This window comes from Canis aureus, chromosome 23 (assembly GCF_053574225.1).
Source record: "Canis aureus isolate CA01 chromosome 23, VMU_Caureus_v.1.0, whole genome shotgun sequence".
Taxonomy (NCBI): Eukaryota; Metazoa; Chordata; class Mammalia; order Carnivora; family Canidae; genus Canis; species Canis aureus.
The window spans coordinates 46,181,481-46,204,491 of record NC_135633.1 but is presented as its reverse complement, the minus strand read 5'-3'; the positions used below and the strand labels follow the sequence as shown (position 1 = coordinate 46,204,491).

The following is a 23,011-nucleotide window of genomic DNA, read 5'->3' as shown; positions in this document are numbered from 1 at the left end:
TTTTCTCTCCGTTACCCTTTAATCCCTTTCACTATTTTTTAAATGCAAAATCTCTGCCATCATCTTGTTCTAGAAGAGTCTCCAGATTTGTTCTGGATTCTATATTTCCAGACTTGCCTTTTCCCTATGTGAATGTCTTTAGAAATGACATCATACACTCAAGTGTGAGCAGCCACTCTTACAAGTCCAAATAGTCATGAAATGCTTCATCTTAAAACTGTAACATTTATATGGTAGAAAATCCTCATATACTTTAATGGAGTAGGAGGAGATGTTTTCTCATGTGAATACAATCAGGTTTTTCTCTGGTTTCTGTATCGCCAATAATGAAAATATCTACAAAATACTTTTTTGCCACTTGCAGTTTTTCTGATGAGATGTATGAATCTTTTTCTCCAATTTATGGCCTTCTGATGCCATAACTTAGCTTGAGACATCAAAATTAGTCCTTATACAAATGTACATGAGGGTCATCTGGGTGGCTCAGTCGGTTAAGCGTCTGTTGATTTTGGCTCAGGTCATGATAACAGGATTATGAGATTGAACCCCCATGTCAGGCTCCATGCTCAGCAGGGAGTCTGCTTGAGATTCTTTCTCTCCGCCTGCCTCTCGCTGCAGTCCTCCTCCCCCACTCACGCTCACTCTCATAAATAAAAAAACAAACATGATTATGTCAGCTTCAATTATTCATAAAACATGATTTTTTTTAATGAGTACTGAACCAGAAATAGGATAATTAGGATGTTGTGTGGCTGCAAACTAAAGACAGTAGCATGAATTCTTTGGTTTATGAAAGGTGCATCTTTACTATATCTCTGCAGTCTTAGATGAATCACTGTAGTTTCTTCTGAGCATCAACAAAGCAAGTAAATAAATAGTTTTGCTTTGATAACTTGTGTGTTTTATAGTGTTCTTCTTGCTTTCCAATGCAAACTTTAGGTTCTCAAGTTCTCCAGCCTTTAAGAGTCTCTTAATCTGAATAATTAATGATGATGATGATGATGATGATGATGATAATGATGATGATTTAACCATCCTTTCCATAGGCACAGAAAATGCAGCATATTATCAATCTTCACTTCATATTCCTGGAAATCCCCAAAGAATGCCTACATGCCCCACAAATCTATCCTCATTGTAGTTTTCCCCCCCTCAGCTGATCATTCTGTTCCAGGTGACTTCTCTGTGCTCTGAGCATCTTTTGCAACCACAGTCTCAAGGTTGCTTCTCTTTCCTGGTACTGATTTGTCCCTATATGGACATAGGCCCTGTCCTTAATTCCTCAAAGCATTGATGGATTAAGAAAAGTGACTGATGGTTGGGAAATATAAGATAAGAGAGAAAGGGCACGCTTCAGCTTTTTCACCAGATAGACCTCCCTCCTGGACCGCCCTCTGCTCATTGCCTGACTGGGGAAAACCTGTCTTGAGTAGCTTTCTCATTGGGCCTTTAGGAGTCACTACGCTCTCACAATAGTGCCTTTGTCCATGCCCCTGATCCCCATCCCGAATCTCCCCTACCCCCAACAGCAGTGCAGGTAACCAAACAAGCAAACACTATGGTCCAGTATGAGTTAGAACAGCTGAGAACATAGTCTATTTCCTCTTTTAAGATTATCAAACACACTGTTGATTTTTGCACTTTGCCTTTCACTAAAAAATAATGAAATTTAAATCTAGGAACGGCTTCACTGAGATGCCAAAGTTTTGTTTACAATAGGGTGCCAGCAAAGTTAAGTCTTAGTTCCTCCTTCCTCCTTGATGCAATGAACAGAAAACACTTCCACTGACTACTGAGCCATGTATCAGGTGTCGTGCCTTTAATGGGGCCCCCAGATGTTTCAGTGAGTTCAGGGCAGGTGGCTGTGGCTTCTCTTCTTTTCCAACCCCATCTCCTGGGATCTCCGACATTCTGCTGGCACTCTTCTTTGACTCCCTTCTCCTTGCCTAGGTTCTTAACTATCATCCCTGTGCAGGCCCTCCCACCGTGCTAGTGAAGCTGCTGCTCACCTGTGTTGGCACTGCCCTCACATCCTGTCTTCCACTGCCTCCCTGTGGATTCACATTTGTCACCCTCTTTCCTTTCTGCTACTTTCCTTCCTTCTAGTCTCTTACATTTTCTCTCACTTTATTCATGCTTCTTGGATAATGAAATATATAGGTATTGCCATCTAATGAGAGCATTTTCCTCCACCACATAACCATGGGAGAAATTTAACTCCTTAGCATTCTGTGGTGCTTTCATTTGATGTTGAGTGTTAGAAATTGTTTCTCTACTGCCGAGAACTTTTTGCTTTGTTTTATTTGAGTTTCTCAGGCATTTTTGCACTTGGAGATATTCCAAAAGTCTAATGACTTTAGAGGACTCCAGTTAGGACAGCCAGGGTTTTTCTCTACATAAATTATTGTAACGTTCCTTAGTATTCCATGTGTGCTGCATACCGTAATGTATAGAACTGAATCAGAGGCTGTTTTCCAGGAAGGCACATTTCAGTCTTGGGAAAGGGTTTATCTTTCAGTTAGTTATTGATGCTGCAGAAAAATGAAGTTTTAATATATCCATTATTGATTTGTGGGGATTGTGATTTGGTTAACAATGATTTAGGACTTAAAATTAGCTGTAGGGGAGCCTGGGTGGCTCAGTTGGTTAAGCCTTTGCCTTGGGCTTGGGTCATGATCCTGGGGTCCTGGGATTGAGCTCTGGGTCAGGTTTCCTGCTCAGTAGGGAGTCTGCTTCTCCTTCTCTTTCTCCCCTTCCCCTGCTCATGTTCTGTCTCTCTGAAATAAATAAATAAATAAATAAAATCTTAAAAAAATAAAATTATCTGTAAAGAAGAAATAAAGTTTGTATGAAACACTCTGGAAAATAGAAAACAAGAAAGAGTTGGGAAAAAAGATTGTATTAGCTGAGAACTTCTTGATTGTAAGTAATGAAATCCTAACTAAAATTAACTTAAGGAAACAAGGGATTCATCAGTTCAGGAGCTAGAAAGAATGAGGTACAACTGGCTTTCAAGTCGCCTGGATACCAGGATTCTTTCTTTGCATATTTTTTGTATCTGGTGCTCTTCTCTCCTATAGTAGATAAATTTTCCCCATGTAAATGGACCAACGTAGCCCATATGATTTGTTCTTTGTTCCAGGCCCCTGGCTTAAGGGAAATCTTCCCAGCTGCCCAGTGACCATAGAAGAACAGATGGATCTTTCCCTAATTACTTCAGTGCATAAAAATCACAGTGAAAGAATCAGATTTGCTCAACTAAGGTCATGAGGCTATCACATTGCTATAATTGGGCTGTACCTGGCTTGGCCCTTGTCATTTGCCCATTCCTGTAGCAAGGGGTGTGTGTATGTACGTGTATGTGTGTGTAGGGGGGCAACTGTAATTGGCAGCTCCCTCAGAATCACAATGTTTTTTGGGAGGCAAAAGCAGTTATCCCCCCAAAAAGAGTTACTTGTAAAGGGAAAAAGAGATTATTAGCAGGCAAAACAACGGACATTCACTATAGAGGTGAAAAAAATAATTAAATCCCTCAACTTTGGGAAGAAAGTAGATGGAAAGTAGAATAATGATACAAGAAATGCAGGAGGAAAAAGGCCAAATTTGTAGAGAGGTCACAATGACAAAAATATTTGAAGATCATCCTAAACATTTGAAGTTTTTAGGCACTGGAGAATAGTTAATAGAATATTCTATTAAAAGTAGGATAAACTAAAGTTTGGAAATGATTTGAAGGCCAGAGTCATATATATGGATATAAAAGTAAGTGGTCTCAGGTGCCTGGTTTAAATTTCATCTATTTGTTGGTTTAGAATGGCATTGAATGGATTTCCTGGAAGATTCAAACTTCAAAGTGGATTTATAGTGAAAAGAAAGAAAAAAGAAAGAAGGAACAAAGGTGGGAGTTTTGTCTGGGAAAATATGTGGACATGCCTTCAAAACTTTAAAGAGCTGGAAAGTGCAATGGTGACCTCAGCCAGAATTCCTACCTGTGAACCAGCACAACCAACCACAGGCAGCCTGAGCACCAGAGGAAATTTCCAGAGAGGACATAAAACAGCTTCATCTGGATGGAGGCTTGTGCCAATGTCAAGAATTACACAGACAGTACAATACAGGGAAGTGTGGCCTATGTTTGGCACCAGAAGGTCCCAAAGTTCATGGATTATTCTTTCCTTAGGAAATAAACAGTTGGAAATCAAATGGGTAAAAGGAAAAGTACTCGGTAAGAACAAAGCCTAACTTCTTTAAGGTTCCTGACTAAGTAAATCCACATATAAAATCTCTGGGGTAGTCAAGACTGTTACAAATATTACTCCATCTAACCCACCTAACTAGTGTAAGATGCTGATCAGGGTCTTGACCTGCCTTCACAGTAGAGTAAAACAACCTACTTGTAAGCTGATAATACAGTGCACTAAGATGAAAAGAAAGTGGGCTTCAAATCCTAGACTTACTGGTTGGGTATGATGTAGTAATTTAAAGGTCTGAGCCTCACTTTACTCATTTGGAAATGGGGAGCCTAGGACTAATAACCTAGACCTCGTATTTCTAATCTAGTAAACTTTCTTCTAAATAACAACATCTTCTTCTCAGTAGGGTAGTTGTGCAAACTGAATAAAAGAATAAGTGAGAGCAGTGTATAAAGTGTAGACAGAAAGGAGGACTGACATTTATTGAGCATATACTGTTATCCAGGCATTTGGGAGACAGGGATGGTTAACATAGAACCTGCTCTACAGGGTGTGGTAGACAGAGTGAGGTCCCCCCAAATTCTAAGTCCTATACCTCCCAATCTGTGAATATGTTACTTTGCATAGCAAAAGAGATTTGTAGATGTGATTAAGGTAAGGATCTTAAAATGGGAAGATTATTCTGGATTATCTGGTGGGTCTATTTCTACTGTAATTACAAGGGTCCTTATAAAAGAAAGAGGGAGGTAGTAAAATCAGAGTCAGAGAGAAGAGGTTGTGATAATGGAAGCAGAGGTCTTAGTGACTGGAGGAAGGGGCCATAACTCAAGAAATGTGGGCAGCCTCTAGAAGCTGGAATTGCTGAGGAAATGGATTCTCCCTAAGAGCCTCCAGAAGGAACACAATTTTACCACACCTTGATTTTAGACCCATAAGATCCCTATTGGACTTCTGACACCTGGTACTGTGAGACTATACATTTTTGTTATTTTATGGGCATTTGTAATGGCAGCAACAGTAAGCTCATCAGGTGGCATCCAGTGTATGGGATGAGGAAATCCACAGATAGAGAATTTTAATTTGGTATGATAGATGCTACAACAGGGTGTACAAAGTGTCTTGTGGAAGAAGCAGTGCCTGTCACCTAGTTTGAGGTTACTTGGTAGGGCTGCTTAGAGAAGACTTGATAGTGGCAATATGCTTGCTCATAAATGCACCCTTTCTCTTGCTATTGTCAATGTACTCTTCTCTGTTGTTTTCCCCTGTCAACCTATCAATATGATCCTAAATCTGTAACTTAAAAACTTTTGTTGTCTACTTTGCTTTTTCTTTACGTCTGTATTGCTTCTTTTCCTCTACAGACCAAGTTTCTTGAAGGAGTTGTCTATAGAACTGTACTCTACTCCCTACTTCTGTTTCATTCCTCCTGGAGCTGCTCTCTCCAAAGCCATTGGTGCTTGCTAACTATCAAAGGAAGGAAGGAAGAAGCTGGAGTGGCCAAAGAGGCCTCACTGGTCACTGGGGGAAACAGACTGTGTCACTAAGGACTCAGTGTGCTTGGTGCCTCAGATTGGATCAGCTCTTGGGGCCTAATCAGGATACTATAACTCTTAGAGGTGGATATATAAATCAGAATTTGAATTATTCATTGCTAAAGTAGCTATTTATTTCTAGCTTCTGGATTTTATAGGGCTATCATCTATGCCCCCTATTCCTGATACAAAAGAAATTGAGTTACTATATTTCTATAATTTTTAAATATTACTGATAGATTACACCATTAATTAATTACTTTTTTTGCAGAACAACCAGTTTTTGAAAAACCAGTACTATATTAAATATGCTCAATTATAAGATACTTCCAAATGTTATAAACAAAGAAGCATGAAGATATACACATCTCTTCTCAGAAATGACAAAATACTGTAATCATCCAGAGGTTCAGATAGATAGATAGATAGATAGATAGATAGATAGATAGATAGATAGATATGAGTTTTTATTTCAAGTTACCATAACGGAGAGTAAAGTTTTAATATTTAAAAACTAAGAAATAGTTATTAATTCAATATATATTTATCTGTCACATGCCAGGCACCATGATAGATGGTGAGGACATCATGATAAACTAGACAGCCTCTTCTTGCATGACAGCTCAGTGATAAAAACTGAGGTACTCTAGTTCAGGCCCTAGAGCAGCTCAAAGAACAGTGACACCACCATGTCAGAGAACATTCAGGTGACACCACCATTCCAGAACATTCTGGAAGATTGACAGTTTCTCTGCTCAGAACTACATGGGACTAACATTGACAAGGGCTCACTCTTTGGGCTTCCTCTTTCTAGGCTCCATGTGCACCATCCTTTTTTGTGCCCACATTGTCTTCTTAAGACAAATAAAAATAATAGCATTGATTAGGCTTCAGTTTTTTTTTCATTTCCCCCCATAAATGCAGTTATTCATTGCCTGTCCCTGATCTTTTGCTTGCAGAGCATAATGTATTACAGTGTTTTCTAGAGATAACAGATCAGATCCTATTAAGAACTGATTTACTGGGATGCCTGGGTGGCTCAGTGGTTGACTGTTTGCCTTTGGCTCAGGGTGTGATCCTGAGTCCAGGAATCGAGTCACACATTGGGTTTCCTGAGTGGGGCCTGCTTCTCTCTCTGCCTCTCTCTCTCATGAATAAATAAATAAATCTAAAAAAAATTCTGATTTACTGGTATAACCTCCAGAGAGAAGCCTTATTTCCAAGCCCTGATGGGCATATCTCTTAATCTCACCTCAACTTCAAGGATAGAATATACCAACCACCATCAACTACCTCTTTTATTGAGCACTCAGAATGTGGCCAGCCCTGTGCTAGACATGCAGGGTTGCAAAGATTGAAAGGATATGGTTCTTGGTCTCCAATGGCTCAAGGCTAAGGTACATATGTATAAAATGATAACTAGTCTAATGAGCTTATGACAAATCATGGCCATAGACAGGAAGCACTAAAGAGTTCTGTGGAGGACACCTGTGGGTTGCCAGGATTTCAGGAAAGATAAGCTTCTGCTTCTTTTCATTTGACTCCTTAATGTTATTTCCTTCACCTACAAGTTAAAAACCTATCCAGTCCTACCTATTTGGACTAAGTCTGTCTTTACAGCTTGATCTTCAATTTTTGCCACTATCTAATGAATTCTTTTAGTTTGGGGTACATTTGATTTCTACCCAAATTGGCTCTCAGTGAAGTAAAGAAGTGGTTCTTGAGCATACTGTGTTAGGCATGATGTGAGATTATTGTGATGTAAGGCATCTCTTCCTTCTGGGGAGTTTACTGTCTGACTTAAGGTGATGAAATGGGAATCCTGAAGTTAAGATACAAAATAATAGACAATCTAGAGTTAAATACCAAACTGTGGAATGCAATTAGGGAAACTCTTCCGATTTGTTATTGATAGGTAGGTTTTCACTTACCTGACAAAAGCAAATGCTTTCCATGACCAGTGGAGTGAAAGTTCACAAGTCCAATGGGACTGTGATTAAACTAAGTCTGGGCAAAGGAAGAGTTGGTTTAGTCATTTTTTGCTGCTGGGTCATGGCAGATGAGGACTAGAAAGTAGCTTTATCAGGATTCAGGCCAAGTTGGGGAGGAGCTGTACTCTTGTGGTCCAGATAATCCAGGCCAGGCTGTGTGAGTCCTTCATATCGCGTACTTAGAGCTCAGGTGTGCTGTCCACTCAGGTTGGTCAGGAGGGCAGGGGCTGAAGCAAAAGGAAGTGAAAGAAGAATCACCACTATTGTTATATACTATGTTCTAGACACTGTGTGTATATGTACATACATATTTACAGTACACAGTATTTTACTTGCAATATCTAATTTTTATAAGAGATGGTATATATTGCCATTCCCCTTTTGTAGGGGGGAAAGTGAAGCTCATGGAGTTTGAGTGACTTGTCCCAGGTCAAATGCCTAGTCGCTAGCCTAGCTGAGAACCAAACACTGACTTATTTGACTCCCTGGTCTGTGCTCTTCTGGGCCTTACTCAGAATGGTTGCTGAGGGGATAAGGGCCTCTCTGGCAACAACTGCATAGGGAGTGGTCTTCTCTTCTGCTTTGAAAAAAGAGAAGGAGGGAAACTATTGTTCTCATTGTTTCTCTATGGCCTGCCCTGTGTTTTTTAGCTACAGGTTTCAGCTGGCAGAAAGTATTACCCACAAGCGCCATATCTGCAATGAGAAGTTATTGGTTCAACTGCAGTGAAGGCAGTGAGGCAGCAGAATACACCATCCCTTTCTATGTTGTATGCATGCAATAAACAGTGAGCAGGAAAAAAAATCGCAACATGCTCAGATGATGAAACAGTTGGAGTTCATCAAGGCATTCCTGTGGAAAACCCATGAAACTGCAAAAATTCTGTTTTATCCTCACAGTCACCTCTTGCCCCCTGCCAGTAACTCTTGAAGAATAATGACATTAAAGATAATTCTTGTTTTTCTCACTTTTTACCAACACTCTCCAGTGAAGACTTTTCCTGCCCTTTTACTTCTTCCTGATACTGGGTAGAGGCAGAGATGTGTAGTAAAATAAACACAGATAAAGGAATTAGGAGGTCTAGATTCTAGGCCTAGCTTGCTAGTAATAATTATATAATTTTAGGCAACTATTGATTCTCTGACCTCCTTTGCCTCAATGTTCAGTGAGAGAATTTTTCTATGAAAACCAGCACCAATATTCAAAGGTGTAGAAATTGAAACTGAATTTCATGACCTCATCTAATAAGAAAGATGCCCAGATAGCAAGGATTTGAACATGGATGAATGACTTGCACAGAAACCTAAAAAGCAGGAGGGAGTAGTAGAATCATTTCTTTCCTTCTCAAGGCACACCCAAGAATAATTTTGCTGATTGATCCCTATTCTTTGCATGGTTTGACACCAGTTACTTAGTTATTAAAGAGTAAAACTAAAAGGCTGTGGGAAGAGGAAAGTGTGCACTTCTAGGAGATGACAAGGAGATCTTTTATTCTGGATGTTCAGTAGAGATTTAAAAAAACAAGCAGGTGATGTAGAACTTCAATAAGATAAAAGAATATGAATAGACTTATCGCCAAAAAAGATATACAAATGGCTAATATGAAAAGATGGTCAACATCATTATTTATTAGGGATATGCAAGTGGAAACTACAAAGACTTATCACTCCACACTCACTTGGATGGCTATAAGAAGTGGAAAACAGCAAATGTTGGTGAAGGTGTGGAGAAACTGGAATCGTCATGCATTGCTAATGGGAATGCAAAATGGCTCAATCACTGTGAAAACCAGTTTGGCAATTTCTCAAAAAGTTAGACACAGAATTATCACATGACCTAGCAATTCCACTCCTAGATATAGACCCATAGAACAGAAAGCAGAGACTCAAACAAGTACATGCACATGAATGTTCATAGCAGTGCTGCTCATAATAGCTAAGAAGTAGACACAATCCAAATGTCCATAAATGAATGGATGGATGAACAAATTGTGGTTTATACATATTATGAAATATTATTCAGCCACAAAAGGAATGAAGTGTTGATCCGTGCTATAATGAAGATGAACTTCAAAAACATTATGCTAAGTGAAAGATGCCAGACAGAATTACATACTGTATGTTACATACATACTGTATGTTTCCATTTATATGAAATATCCAGAAAAAGTAAATACATAGAAACAGAAAGTAGATTGGTAGTTGCCAGGAGCTGGAAGGAGGGAGGATTGAACAGCTTAATGGATACAAGGCTTTATTTTGAGGGTAATAAAAATGTTTTGGAACTTAGTAGAGGTGATGTTTGTACAACATTGTTTGTGACTGTACTGAATGCTGCTGATTGTTCACTTAAGAGTGAAAAATTTTGTTATATGAATTTCACTCCCCATCCAAAAAAAAAAAAAAAACAGGTAAGAAATGAACATGTCTTCACAAAGGGAGTTCTTTATTACAGCAAATCTACTTTGGTATAATCCCGTATGCTTTCAAATCCATTCCATGTAGAATTTCAGGAACTCAAATGATGTTGAAATTATTACATTTGAAAGTTAGTACCACTCCATATATCTGAGAAAATCTCAGAATAGATCAGGAACATTCTGGTTCTCTGACAGGTATGTACCTGCTCCTCATATACATCTATCACTTTCAACATCTATTTTAGTAATCAGGCCTGCCGCTTTTCAATTCTATCACTCCCAGTGATCTGTCCTCAGGTCCCTTTTGTTTTCGTCATCCTTCTTTTTCCGTTAGAATTGTGCTTTTTGTTTTGTTTTTCCCTCCTGTGGAAAGTTGTGGTCTGTATAATGACTGGAGCAAAAAACCAAAAACAAACAAAACAAAAATCTCACCTCTGATGGTGAGCCAGAAAATAACGTGGGTGGCAAGGACTGTGTATAAAGGAAAGGAATTGGAATTATTGGAAAGCACATGAAAAAGTGTCCTACACTTGACATTGAAGAAGACTATAACTCATGTGGACTTGTGTGTACAAAATTCTGCTAAGCCCCACCTATTCTGATTTACTGAGTCTCAGAGTTCCTTGTTTCTATTGAATCCCACAGTGAATTTTCAATATGACTAAAAAAATTCAGTAGAGAGATTTTGCTATGTAACCCAAAATTGGACCATCTCAGCTTGGGAACAGTCTGTCCGAAGTACAGCCAATTTGGTCACATACTCTGTTCACCCCCTTGCTCTGACCTTTTAGTGTGTCTGAACTCTAGAGACACTTTCTTCTGTGGAGTTTTCAGTGACCACATCAACTAACCCCCAGCAGTGTGCAATGTTTAGAAATGTTTTTCTCTCTCAAGTCAGATTTCCATTTTCTTGTTAAGTGCAATAAACCAGCCCAGAAAATGCTTCCATCAAGCCCTGTCTTTGATTCTCTGGGGGTTCAGTGCAGTACATTGTGTTGCTTATGACATCATGGTCTCCATGGCAACACCCCAATGAGACTTTTCATGGTCAAAAGAAAAATAAATGCAAAGAAATTTCTGTTCAATCTTAATAGCCTTGGTTATTCATTACTGAGTGCAAAGGGAGTAGGAAGAATTGGATTGTATTACTTGAGGCTAACCACAGACATCTGAAGCCAAACATTTATGACTCCCAATCAGTAATCTCCATTCTACCCCATTTGCTTCTTCTCTTCTTCATAAAGTTTATGATAATGGAACTCTTCTGAGGCATTCTGGGTACTGAGAGGTGAAAGGGAACCTGATGAGAACATGGAAGAGGCCCCAGCAGGCAAGAACCCAGGTTTAGGCCCCTTCCCCCTCATGGTAAACAGATTTCTGACTAACTGTACCATCTTTAGCTAGCCAGTCAAATTCTCTGTGCTAGTTTCCTAAGGTGCTAAAAGGAAGGCAGTGCTTGTTTTGCCACCTCCGGAATGTACATTGTGAGGATAAAGTATCTGATTTTTTAATATCTCAAATTATGCATTTTTAGAAACAACTGGCCAAAAATATATTTTTATCCTTCATAATCAGTTGTGCAATACATTTCAATCATGACAGTTTCTACACTCATATCACTTTCTAAGAAAATATGCTTCCTGCTAAAGGGGGAATTTAGCCATATTTAATTCTATGTAATCCTGCTCTTGCCATAGCTAGATGCAACAAATCCATAATCTGGCCTAATGAGAAGTGTAGATGGACAAACCAGATTCTCCTGACCTGGAATTTGCCCCAGAATATTATTAGAATCAGGATCCAAAGCTGGGAGTGTAGGTAGGAAATAGTAATGAAGGAAGGTCAGGGTCAAAGGAGACTGGGGAAGGGGAGCTGTAAGCAGCAGCAGAAGAATTAGGATACTGGCAAAGTTGATTTTATAAGGCAGCACAGTCTGTGAGTTCAGTAAAAACTATAGGGAAAGGATGAAAAGGTTAAGTTAGTTGGTAGCAAGAGAAAAATAGTGTATGTTGCAGAGGGAAATAGAGACCAGGATATACCACTTATTCAGCAAACCTGAGTTGAGTGCTTATTGCACAACACTGAGCCATTGGGATTAAAGAGCAACACAGACGCAGTTCTGACTTCAAGGAGCCAACAACTGAACAGACTATTACTTTTAAAAAGATGTTGTAAGTATTCTGATGGAGAATATATGGGGTACAGTGAGAGCATTAAGTTAGTCTGAGCAGTTTAAGAAAGACTTCCCAGAGAAACTGGCAATTTTGAATCTTACTGTCTGACCTATGGGCAAGTAGGAGTAATTCTGGTAAGAAGAGGTAGTGAAAGAGTATTTCAAACTATTGAGAAACTATATGAAAAGGCTGGTAGTGAGATGTCAGCAGTTTTCCAGGATCAAGACACATGTATTTCTATAATTAATTGCATTCTTTTAATCCTTTCTTTGAGCAAAAATTTGTTCCTCTTGATCTATGGGGTGTGACAAATGGATATAAGACTTAAGAGAGTTCACATGAAGCTGAGGTGTATAGGGACATATAAGACATGGGTGGTCTTGCCTTTAAGAAGTTTAGGATGTAAATGACAGATGAGCTATTAGGAACAAATAAATAAGGGACTAATAAAGACATGTGCTACATCCTAAATGCCAAGTTAGAAGTATAGACAGAAAATGGTACATGAATTCAAAGGTGAAAAATAGTAATTTTTAAATTATTAAATACAAACTTCTCTTAAAAAAAGTTATTTTCTTTGTGGTTCCCATGGGATTTACATAAAACATAACAGTCTATTTTAAGCTGATAACTTCAATTGCATATAATAATGCTTCACTTTTACTTCTCCCCACCCTCTGTGTTATTAATGTCACAGCTGACATCTGACATCTTTTCATATTGTGTACCATTAGCATATTTTAAAACTTACAGTTATTTTAAATAATTTTCTTTTAACTTTTATACTAGAATTCAAAGTGATTTACACACTGCTATTACAGTATTAACAGCATTCTGTATTTGTGTATATATTTACCTTTACCAGTGAGTTTTATACTTTCATATGCTTCAGGTTTCTGTTTAGCATCCTTTTGTTTCACCTTGGAGAACTTCTTTTCTTATGAGATAGGTCTAGTGGTGATGAACTCCCTCAGCTCTTACTTGTCTGGGAAAGTCTTTATCTCTTCTTCATTTTTGAAGGAGAATTTGGCTGGGTATAGTATTATTGGTGGTAGGTTTTTTTTTTTTTTTTCCTGTCAGAACTTTAAATATATGATATAACTCCCTCTGATCTGTAAGGTTTTTGCTGGGAAATTTATGGGAGTTCTGAAAAGGAAATTAATTAAAAAACCCCATTTATGATAGCATAAAAAAGGAAAACATTTTCCCAAGGGGATGAAAAACTTGTATGTTAAAAACTATAAAACATTAATGAATGAAATCTAAAAATACACAACTGAAGAAACATCCTGTGTTTATAGTTTTATGACTTAATGTTGTTAAAATGTTCAAACTACCCAAAGCAGCTGACAGATTCAAGGAAATCCCTATCAAAATCCCAAGGGCATGTTTTACAGAAATAGAAAAGAAAATTTAAATTTATATGGAACCCAAAAGAACCCTGAATCGCCAAAACACTCTTGAAAAAGAACAGAATTAGAGGCATCACACCATAGCAACAATAATTAAAGCAATATAGTATTAGCATAAAGATAGACATATAGACCAATAGAATGGAATAGAGAATCCAAAAATAAACCCACTGCATATATGATTAACTGATCTTCAGCAGTGTGCTATGAATACACAATTGAGGAAGGAGAGTCTCTTCAACAAGTGATGTTGGGAAAACTATGCATTCACATGCAAAAGAATAAAATTACACCCTCATGCTATACCATACACAAAAATCAATTCAAAATGGATTAAAGACCTAAACTTTTTTAAAAAACATTTTACTTATTTATTCATGAGAGACAGAGACAGAGAGAGAGAGAGAGAGAGAGAGAGAGAGAGAGGCAGAGACACAGGCAGAAGGAGAAGCAGGCTCCATGCAGGGAGCCTGATGTAGGACTTGATCCCGGGACTCCAGGATCACACCCTGGGCTGAAGGCAGGCGCTAAACCGCTGAGCCACCCAGGGATCCCCAAAGACCTAAACTTGAGACCTGCAACTATGAAATGCCTATATAAAAAAATAAGGGTTGGTGAGGATGTGGAGAAACCGGAACCCTTGTGCACTGTTGGTGGGAAGGCAAAATGGTGATCAACAGTTTGGAAAACAGTGGAAAACAGTATGGAGATTCATCAAGAAATTAAAAATAGAACTATCAAACAATACCATAATATCCACTTCTGGGTATTTATCCAAAAGAATTGAAATCAGGGTCTTGAAAAGACCTTTGCCCTTCCATGTTCACTGCAGCATCACTCACAATAGCCAATATGTGGAAACAACCTTTTAAATGTCTAGCAGCGGATTAATGGGTTAAAAAATCTGCTATATCCATACAGTGGGATATTGTTCAACCTTAAAAAAAGAAGGAAATCCTGACATATGTGACAACATGGATGAACCTGGAGGAAGTTGTGCTCTGTGAAATAAACCAGTCACAGAAGTAGAAGTATTGCATGATTCTACTTATGTGATGTGAGATATCCAAAATAGTCAAACTCAGGGGCTTCTGGGTAGCTCAGTCAGTTAAGCAGCTGCCTTCAGCTCTGGTCATGATCCTGGAGTCCTGGGATTGAGCCCCATGTCAGGCTCTCTGCTCAGCGAGGAGCCTGCTTCTTCCTCCTTCTTCCTGCTGCTCCGCCTGCTTGTGTGCTTTCTCTCTCTCTCATTCTCTGTCAAAGAAGGAAAGAAAGAAAGTCTACTCCAGACTTTGAAGTTAGATAAAAACAACAACAACAACAACAACATCAACAACAACAACACCTAAATAATCAAACTCAAAGAAGCAGAGACTAGAATGGTGGTTGCCAGGGCCTGAGAGGAGGAAAAAGTATAGAGTGGCTATTCAATTGACATATAGCTTCAGTTATCCAAGATGAGTAAATTCTCAACATCTGTTGTAAAATAATTTGTCTATCATTAACAATACTGTATTGAACACTTAAAATTTTGTTGAGGATAGATTTCACGTTGAGTGCTCTTAGTACAATAAAAAAAAAGAAAAGGAAAAAAAAGAAAGGTATTAGGCATGTGTCAAAGTTTCATTTAAGTGATTAATGGAGGGACCATCAGAATGACAAATCTAGTTCAACGAGGGTATGAGAAACTGAGACTTATACAGTCAGTGGAAATAGGGAGTGAAATAAGATTACTAAAGTTAGGGAAAAAACATATATATCCTAATCAATTGTTAGTCAAAGTGACTTTTCTCAAGAGACTCACATGAATCTCAGATAGGCCTTAATATGACATTAAAAGATCACACAATCATCTTTTCCCCTTATTTTCAAGTTCTGGATAAATTTTTCTCAACATTGCCTCTGTCATCATAAATAAACAGGATATTATTGTAGATAATGCTTGCACACATGTCCTTACACATAGAAAAGAGTTGATCTCATATATTTGTGCGCTAAGAGTAATTGTACTTGTTGCTTAGCTAACTGCCTTCTATAGTTTTCAGAGGTAATTAAAATTAGACATTGACTTAGTATATAGCAAACACGTATCGCCATGACTCATACCTTAATGGTACAATAATTTATATTATATAAATTCAGTGGCAGTTATTACATGTAGTCTCAGAAACTATGTCTTCACATTATATAGATTCTATTTGGCCTGATTCACTTACATTAAGTGCAGCAAGAAGTATTGTCTTTTTGTTGAATTGTCAGCAAAACTGGAGAGAAATTCACCCCGTTGATTTCTGTCTGGAGGTTACCTAGAACCTGGAATTAGAGTTTCGATAGCCTTTATCATTTCAGAGATTTTTTTTTCTACCACTTTTATTAACCTATCTATTCTGAGGCTAGGAAACTGAAACTAAAAAGTTAGTATTCACCAGGTTTTACCTGCAATACTATAATTGCGAATGGATTCCTCCTTGTGGAGGGATCCCCAATTCAAGGAGACTCCTGGCCTGCCAGGAAGAGATCTTCTTTGTTACCAGCTGCAAGCCTTAGATATTCTGAGAAGGCTTTGTAGATACTGATTCCACATAGAAGATTCCAATTCTTGCTCCTCAGTGATGGGGGCTTTTGTGCATGATTGAATGGAATTTATTCTTCAACATGATATCACCAGCATGGCTTTGGCTGCACAATAGATCTCTCCAGCTATTCCAGCATGAGGACTGATCCTTAAAAATTCTGCATAAATTATTACCATGCCATTAAAGGTGAAGCGTCTCAGTTTCAGTAATTGTAATAATAGCTGCTCACTATCTTGGGTGTTTTGTAAACAAGGAAATCACTATTTTACGTATTTTCTAAAAAAAAAATCATCATACTTATGGCTGAGATAACATTTGTAAGTATAGTTTGCTTATTTATATACAAATTATAATTATAAATTATAAAATCTGAACTTAGTAGGGTCTTATTTTTTTCTTGTCACAGGTCAGTTGTGATCTTTTCAAGCTTAACTAAACATAAAAGCATTCTTTTGGATTCTAGTTATCAGACAGATCATCATACTTAGGTCCCCTTGATGATTCATTAGTTTACAACCTATATTTGATTTCTCAGAGAATACTTTGGCTTAATTTTGAGGGGTCACTGGGAACAAAATAAATTCAAGACGTGTTTCCTTTTAGTTTGCACCAGTGTAGCCTATTACACTAAGCATTCAGAACCAGAGGAAAGAAAAAGGGAAATCTTGTAAGTTCATCACAAAACAGAACATTAAAAATACTACCAACAACATTTGAAAGCAAATAACCACATGTAGGGTTTCGTCATAGAGTTGTCTCCTCCTGAATTAAAATAGTCCTGTAAAACCTGAGTCAGGCCTCTGGTAAGATTTGCTAAGTGCTGCTCATGGTGCTGATGTCAGCTCACCCTGGGAAGACTACATTCATGAGTCCTTTCCCTGCAGCATTGGAGCTAACAGTGCCTTTTCTAGTCCTCTCCTCCAACCCCCTCAGATGATTCTTCTTTGTTTCTTCTAGAAGACCTACTCTCTGGTCTATAGCTAAAAGTAAAGGCCTTCATGTAAAGTGATAGGAGAAGAAACCACCTATTTGTGACAAAAATGAAAATGTGGGGTAAACTTGCTGAAGAAGGGAATGAGGAAAACTCTGGGAAAACAGTGAGGAAGCTAGAAATCAAGAAAGATAACAGAGTCCTAAAAAATAAAAAGATTAAGGCTCTAAGAAATAACAACAGTACTGAAGCCTCAGGTATGAAATGGGTTAGGAGAATTACTGGTCAAGAATAAAGGGAAGTGAAAGAAAAAGTATGTAATGACATTGGGTCCATTGTACTTGGAAGAACCAGAGTTAGAGTTTGTGAAAACAGTTTTGGATTTGTTGGGGAAATTATTACATAAGATTAGGAAGAGTATATACTTAGGGATAACCTATAAGCATTAGGGAAATTTTAAAAATATTTTGAAAGGAGGCTATTCAATAGCAGGCAGATAGGAGTATTTCTGTTGATTGTAGCTTTTTTTTTTTTTTTTTTGAGAAAGAGAGAGCATGTGAGTGACAGGAGGGGCAGAGAGAGAGCCCCAAGCAGGCTCCCTGCCTAGCTCAGAGCCCGACGTGGGGCTTGATCCCACCACCCTGAGATCATGACCTGAGCCAAAACCAAGAGTGGGATGTTTAACTGACTGAGCCACCCAGGCACCCCAGTTGTAGCTCTTTTGAACAATCCCAAAATTGTTTTTGTTTTGAGGTTTGTTCACTGTATTAATATGAACTTGAAAATTACTGCGAAAAGGGATGAGGAAAAAGCCACATCAAAAAATCACTGTCAGGGCAGCCCCCATGGCTTAGCGGTTTAGCGCTGCCTTCAGTCCAGGGCATGACCCTGGAGACCAGGATCCAGTCCCCCATCAGGCTCCCTGCATGGAGCCTGCTTCTCCCTCTGCCTGTGTCTCTGCCTCTCTCTGTCTGTGTCTCTCGTGAATAAATAAATAAAATCTTAAAAAAAAATCACTGTTAAATAAAGCCACGTGGACTGCTCACTCGTTTCAAGGAAACTCATTAGTTCCCAAAGTAGCTTTTAAAACCATTTTTAAAATGTTTTCTCTATCCACTCTCCACTTGGCTGTTTAGCTGTGACTAAAAGTCTGGATAAGTATCCAATTATTATTTTTCTAGGCAAAAATCAATGGGCTTGGAGCCAGTTTTAGTTTTCTAAAATGAGAACAAATTTAGAAGAACATGAAAGACAAGTTCATCTTTTTCCAAGATAATGCTTACTGGGCCCCTCAGCTCTGTGCCCAGAGAAAAGAATGAATCCCATCTCCTATCTTTTGGTTTTTTTGTAGAAACTCCACTAAGGCAGGTAACCTAGCATCTGTTCATGCCCATCTTAAGTCTATTGCCATGTTGGTACCTTTGTTCTTCTAGAAGCCCTCCTTTCACTCTGGGCTTATCCTAAATGTCACTTAACTGCCAAGATCTAACTCCAGTTATATTTCCTCTGTGAAGGCAGTTCTACCTTCAGCTTTCATGTCTCTATTTCCCTTTTACAATCCAGGGTTCAGAGGATGTTCCATAGTGCCCAGCTCTTCCAAGTAAAATGATGCTTTTAGGTCATATTAAAAGTCAGAAACTCTTACACGATAATGATGGTAACCTTATGTGATGGAAAAAATTCATAGAACGAGTGTTCCCAGTTTACCTTTTTCTGCCTAGTCAGAAGAATTGTGACTTTATTTGATCCATTTCTCTCCCTAGGCCTCCAGGTTGCCAGGTGAGTTCTTCTGGGCTTTTTCAAATCCAGGGGAAGAAAGGACAGGGTAAGAAATAAGGGCACTTAGCCTAGGTCTTGGAGGGGGAAAGTGGTGTGTCTGGAGGAATCAGAAGAGTGGATGCAAGTACCAAAAAAGTTGAAGTGTAGCTTCAGACTTAAATCTTATTTATGGTATCCAAGAAATTCTAGTAAGGTCTTAAATAATTTTACTTGGCTATATTCCTTTGAGTACAGCAAAATTTGGGGACTAACATTCATTGGTTAGAGTTTTCTAACTGCTCCATTTGGTATCAGTTCATTTTATTTATTTTTTAAAAATGTTTGTATATTTTTTAATTGGAATTCAGTTTAACAACATATAGTATAACACCCAGTGCTCATCCCATCAAGTGCCCCCCTCAGTTTATTAAGAGAATACGTGCTAACCCAAATTAAGATTGCTGTCTTGGAAGTGGGAGAGATGACATAGGATAGATTTGGGAGACAGATAGAGGTTTGATTTTCATTCTGCAATTTATGGCTGTACAACTTTGGGCCAATTGTCTAAATAATATAAGCCTTGAATATCTTATATATTTTACTTTATTATTTTGTAAAAGGAAAATAATAATAACAATGCTAATGATGATAGTACCTACCCCATGGATTAGGTGTGAGGATTGAATATTGAGGTTAAAGTGCCTAACATGATGCCTGACACCAAGCAAGTGCTCATTAATATTAACAACTATTATTACTATTACAATCAATATATGATTACTCCCTTTGGAAAGAAGAGTGATAGGAAGGGGATTAATTAGTTTAACCGAAGTGGTTCAAGAAAGGCTCTTACTTCTCATCATATTAAATTTTCATTCATTTCCTACTTTAAAAAATTACATGAAATATGCACATTCACTGTAGAAAAATCATAAAATATAAAAAAGGAAAGAAGGAAAGCCATGTAAAACACCACTTCTAAAAAATAATTCCTGTTAATGTTTTGGTGTAATGCTTTTGGATTTTGTGTGTGTACTTTTTATTGACATTCACTTAAAAAACAGGATACATATAACGTTTTACAAACTGCTTCTTGCACTTAATAGGTTATGAGTATTCTTTCATGTCAATACCTATATTTTAATTTGAAATTTCTGTATAGTATTCCATTTTTTGGATGTTTTATGATTTATTTAACTAACACTGAAGGTACAGTTTTGAGCTGACCACTAATTGCGGAAACAGAGACCATTACATGAAGCTAAAGGCAGAGAGAATAGCAACTTCCCACGCTCTAATATGGGAATGAACTTTTTCAAAGGACCAGAAGAGAGCCAGTGTGAGGCCTGGATAGAAGATAATCAGAGGATCCTGAGAGAGAGAATGTTTATTATTATTTTTTCAACCAATCCAATAGCTATGGGAAGACTAGAATGAAGTCAGAGGCTGGGAAGAATGGAAACAGAGAGACCCATTTGGAGGCTTTTGCAGTCTTCCAGGAAGACAATAATGATAACTTAGATCAGGGTAGAAGCTTTGCTATTGCCATGTTGAAATTCTTAATACTTTATTGTTGAATTTGACTTTTGTAACAGAAAGTTTGAACAGTGGACTATGCACTTGAGCAGGGGAGATAAATACAGAATGTGTGTCCCTCACTGCTTGCTGTCCCATTTGCCTACAGAATTTGCAATATCCTATGAGCATAAAATTCTTGTGGGCTCACAATACATGGGAGTTCATCAAGACTCGGAGGAAGTACAAGGTAAGTATGTGACATCTAAGACTCAGTAAGCCAGGGAGCTGACAAGAAAGCTTTCTGTTTGAACCAAGCTTTCCTTTTGAACTGGAATTTCAAGTCAGAAAGAAGTTAGCAGTGATCTAAGAATCATGAACTATCAAGGAACTCTATCATATTCTCTTTTAATTGTTTTACTTCCTGGTATTAGCCAACCACTTACACCAAAAATGATGACAAAGAAGAAATGAGGAAGGTAAGCTGTCCATATTTCCTTTTCTTTCCATTCCTCCTTATTCATCAGTGAACTAAAGGTAGAGAGCATTGGTAGACTGGCCATGCATCAAGCAGTGAAATAAAAACAGCTGAGTTAGTTTTGTGCAGTGTTTCCACTATTCTGATGGTAAGAATGAGATGCATATGGGTAAACTACATACATTTGAATTGTTTTATTTAAGTGATTTTGCTTACAAGTAAAATGCTCTTATTTTGTACTTAAAACTTGCTTTGTACTATACATACATATATTACTGCTCATATACAATTTATATTTCTATACAATAAAATATGCTTTAATATAAATTAATATAAATTTTAAAATCTTTTATTTAGAATGGCACTAACTGCTATGGAGGAAAAGAGCAAGAAGGAGGGGCTGAGATTGGGATGTGAACTTCACGAAGATATTGAGCTAAGATCTGCAGGAGGTGAAGGAGCAAACCATGTGCATATCTGAGAGAACAGCATTGCAGGAACATACAGTCAGGGCTCAGAAGAGCAACCCTTAGAGCCCAGCAGAGCCCAGACGGCACAAATATCTGTGAGGCCATCACCTGAGGGAATAGCCACTAGCCTGTCTGAGAAACAGCAAGATCTGTGAGTTGGAACAGAGTGAATTGGAGGGAGCGTGGTCAAGAGGACAAGGAAAATGTGTGTCTTGACTGTAAGATCTTGGCTTTTACTTTGAGTGAGATTGGAATCACTGCAGGGCTTGGGGCAGAGTGGTGGAAGGAATGAATGAAGATATGGATTGAAGTGCCAGCTCTGGAACTTCCCAGCCATTGGTATGTTGGTATTTCTTCCAAGCTTTATTTCCTTTCCCCCTTTCCGATGGGGTTAGTGATTGTGCCTGGCTCAGAGGGCTTTGAGAATCAAATAGACACTCCGCATGAAGTGCTTAGCACACTATTTGGTCAGTGCCAAATTCTCAATAAATATTTATTATTAGTGCTGTTGTGATGGCAAGAATTCAGGAATAGTAATATTTTCTGTAGTGTGCATTTCATATTTCCCAAGAATCAGGAAAATTGATCATTTAACGTGGTTCTTACTTGGATAAGAATGACCAATATGCGTTAACCATTTAGAATTATTTGCCACTTTAAACAAGGTTACTAATTAATCCTCTCAAGTTAAAAAATAATATGTTTCAGGAAAGCAAAAATGTTAAGGCTGCCCAGGGAAAACATGCAGACTATACTACAAGGACTGCGTTGATTAGGAACCTACCTCCAATCTATTCCTACAAACAGTTCTTTCTACTGTCTTCTTTTAACCTTTATTCTTTTCTTCCAAGCTGCCCAGAGCCGGTTACTTCTGCACCTGTCAGCGCATGCTCAGTGAGGAAAAGTGCTTAAGGGTTTCCTTTCCTCTGGACTGGACTCAAGAGATGCGGGATAGGGCGCTCAATGGTTGAGCATCTACCTTCTGCTCAGGTCCTGATCCCATGGAGTCCGCATCCAGCTCTCCACAGGGAGCCTCTTCTCTATGTTTCAGTCTCTCTGTGTGTCTCTCATGAATAAATAAATAAAATCTTTTTTTAAAAAAATGAGGCCCCCAGTAGTTTTGGGAGGTTGTGGGGCCCAGTCCATAGGAGGGGAAGAGTCCCGGTCCTTGCTTCCAGGGCTGAAGGGAGGCTCTGCCACAGGGCCTCCAGGAAGTTTTCCATAAATAGCACAGAACCTTCATTTTCTGGGCCATTCCCTTGTGGTTTATACTTCCTCAGGTAATATTTTACCAAGGATTATTTTACAGTAAGATCTGTCTTTAAGGTGCTTGGTGAGTGGAAATTATGCTGTTATTTTTGTTACTGGACTCAGGGTGGTTTTGTTCGAGAAGTCCCTGCACAGATTCAGAGAGAGGGAAACATGTGAACAACAGGGAAAGGGTAGGACAGGCTATCTGGATCATCTAGTCCAATGAGCTGGGGGACACAGGACGTGCGTGATCAACACATACAGAACCCCAAGGTGTATGGAAAAAACTTTATATACAAAGAGTCATGAGT

The 23,011-nt window shown here is 38.4% G+C and overlaps 1 protein-coding gene and 1 long non-coding RNA gene across 20 annotated transcripts in view; one reads left to right on the top strand and one right to left on the bottom strand.

Annotated features, from left to right (window-relative positions):
* FAM76B (family with sequence similarity 76 member B) overlaps nt 1–23,011 on the top strand; it is a 177,132-nt gene that overhangs the window by 96,145 nt on the left and 57,976 nt on the right. For 9 of the 19 annotated variants that reach the window (XM_077867545.1, XM_077867540.1, XM_077867546.1 and 6 more), the window contains 4 exons: nt 3,813–4,225; nt 5,555–5,809; nt 8,367–12,306; nt 21,337–21,788. In XM_077867545.1, coding sequence (XP_077723671.1) covers nt 3,813–4,225; nt 5,555–5,568 — 427 coding nt within the window. In that variant the 3' untranslated portion in view covers nt 5,569–5,809; nt 8,367–12,306; nt 21,337–21,788. Of the gene's footprint in view, nt 1–3,812; nt 4,226–5,554; nt 5,810–8,366; nt 12,307–20,670; nt 20,752–21,336; nt 21,789–23,011 lie in introns of those variants that run through there. The other 10 variants (XM_077867563.1, XM_077867551.1, XM_077867552.1 and 7 more) reach the window with 7 other exon arrangements.
* LOC144295108 (uncharacterized) lies at nt 684–11,122 on the bottom strand. The gene is made up of 3 exons (XR_013362527.1): nt 10,920–11,122; nt 7,657–7,943; nt 684–2,777 (listed from the first exon to the last, which is right to left on the bottom strand). It is a non-coding gene; the product is annotated as an uncharacterized LOC144295108 (long non-coding RNA).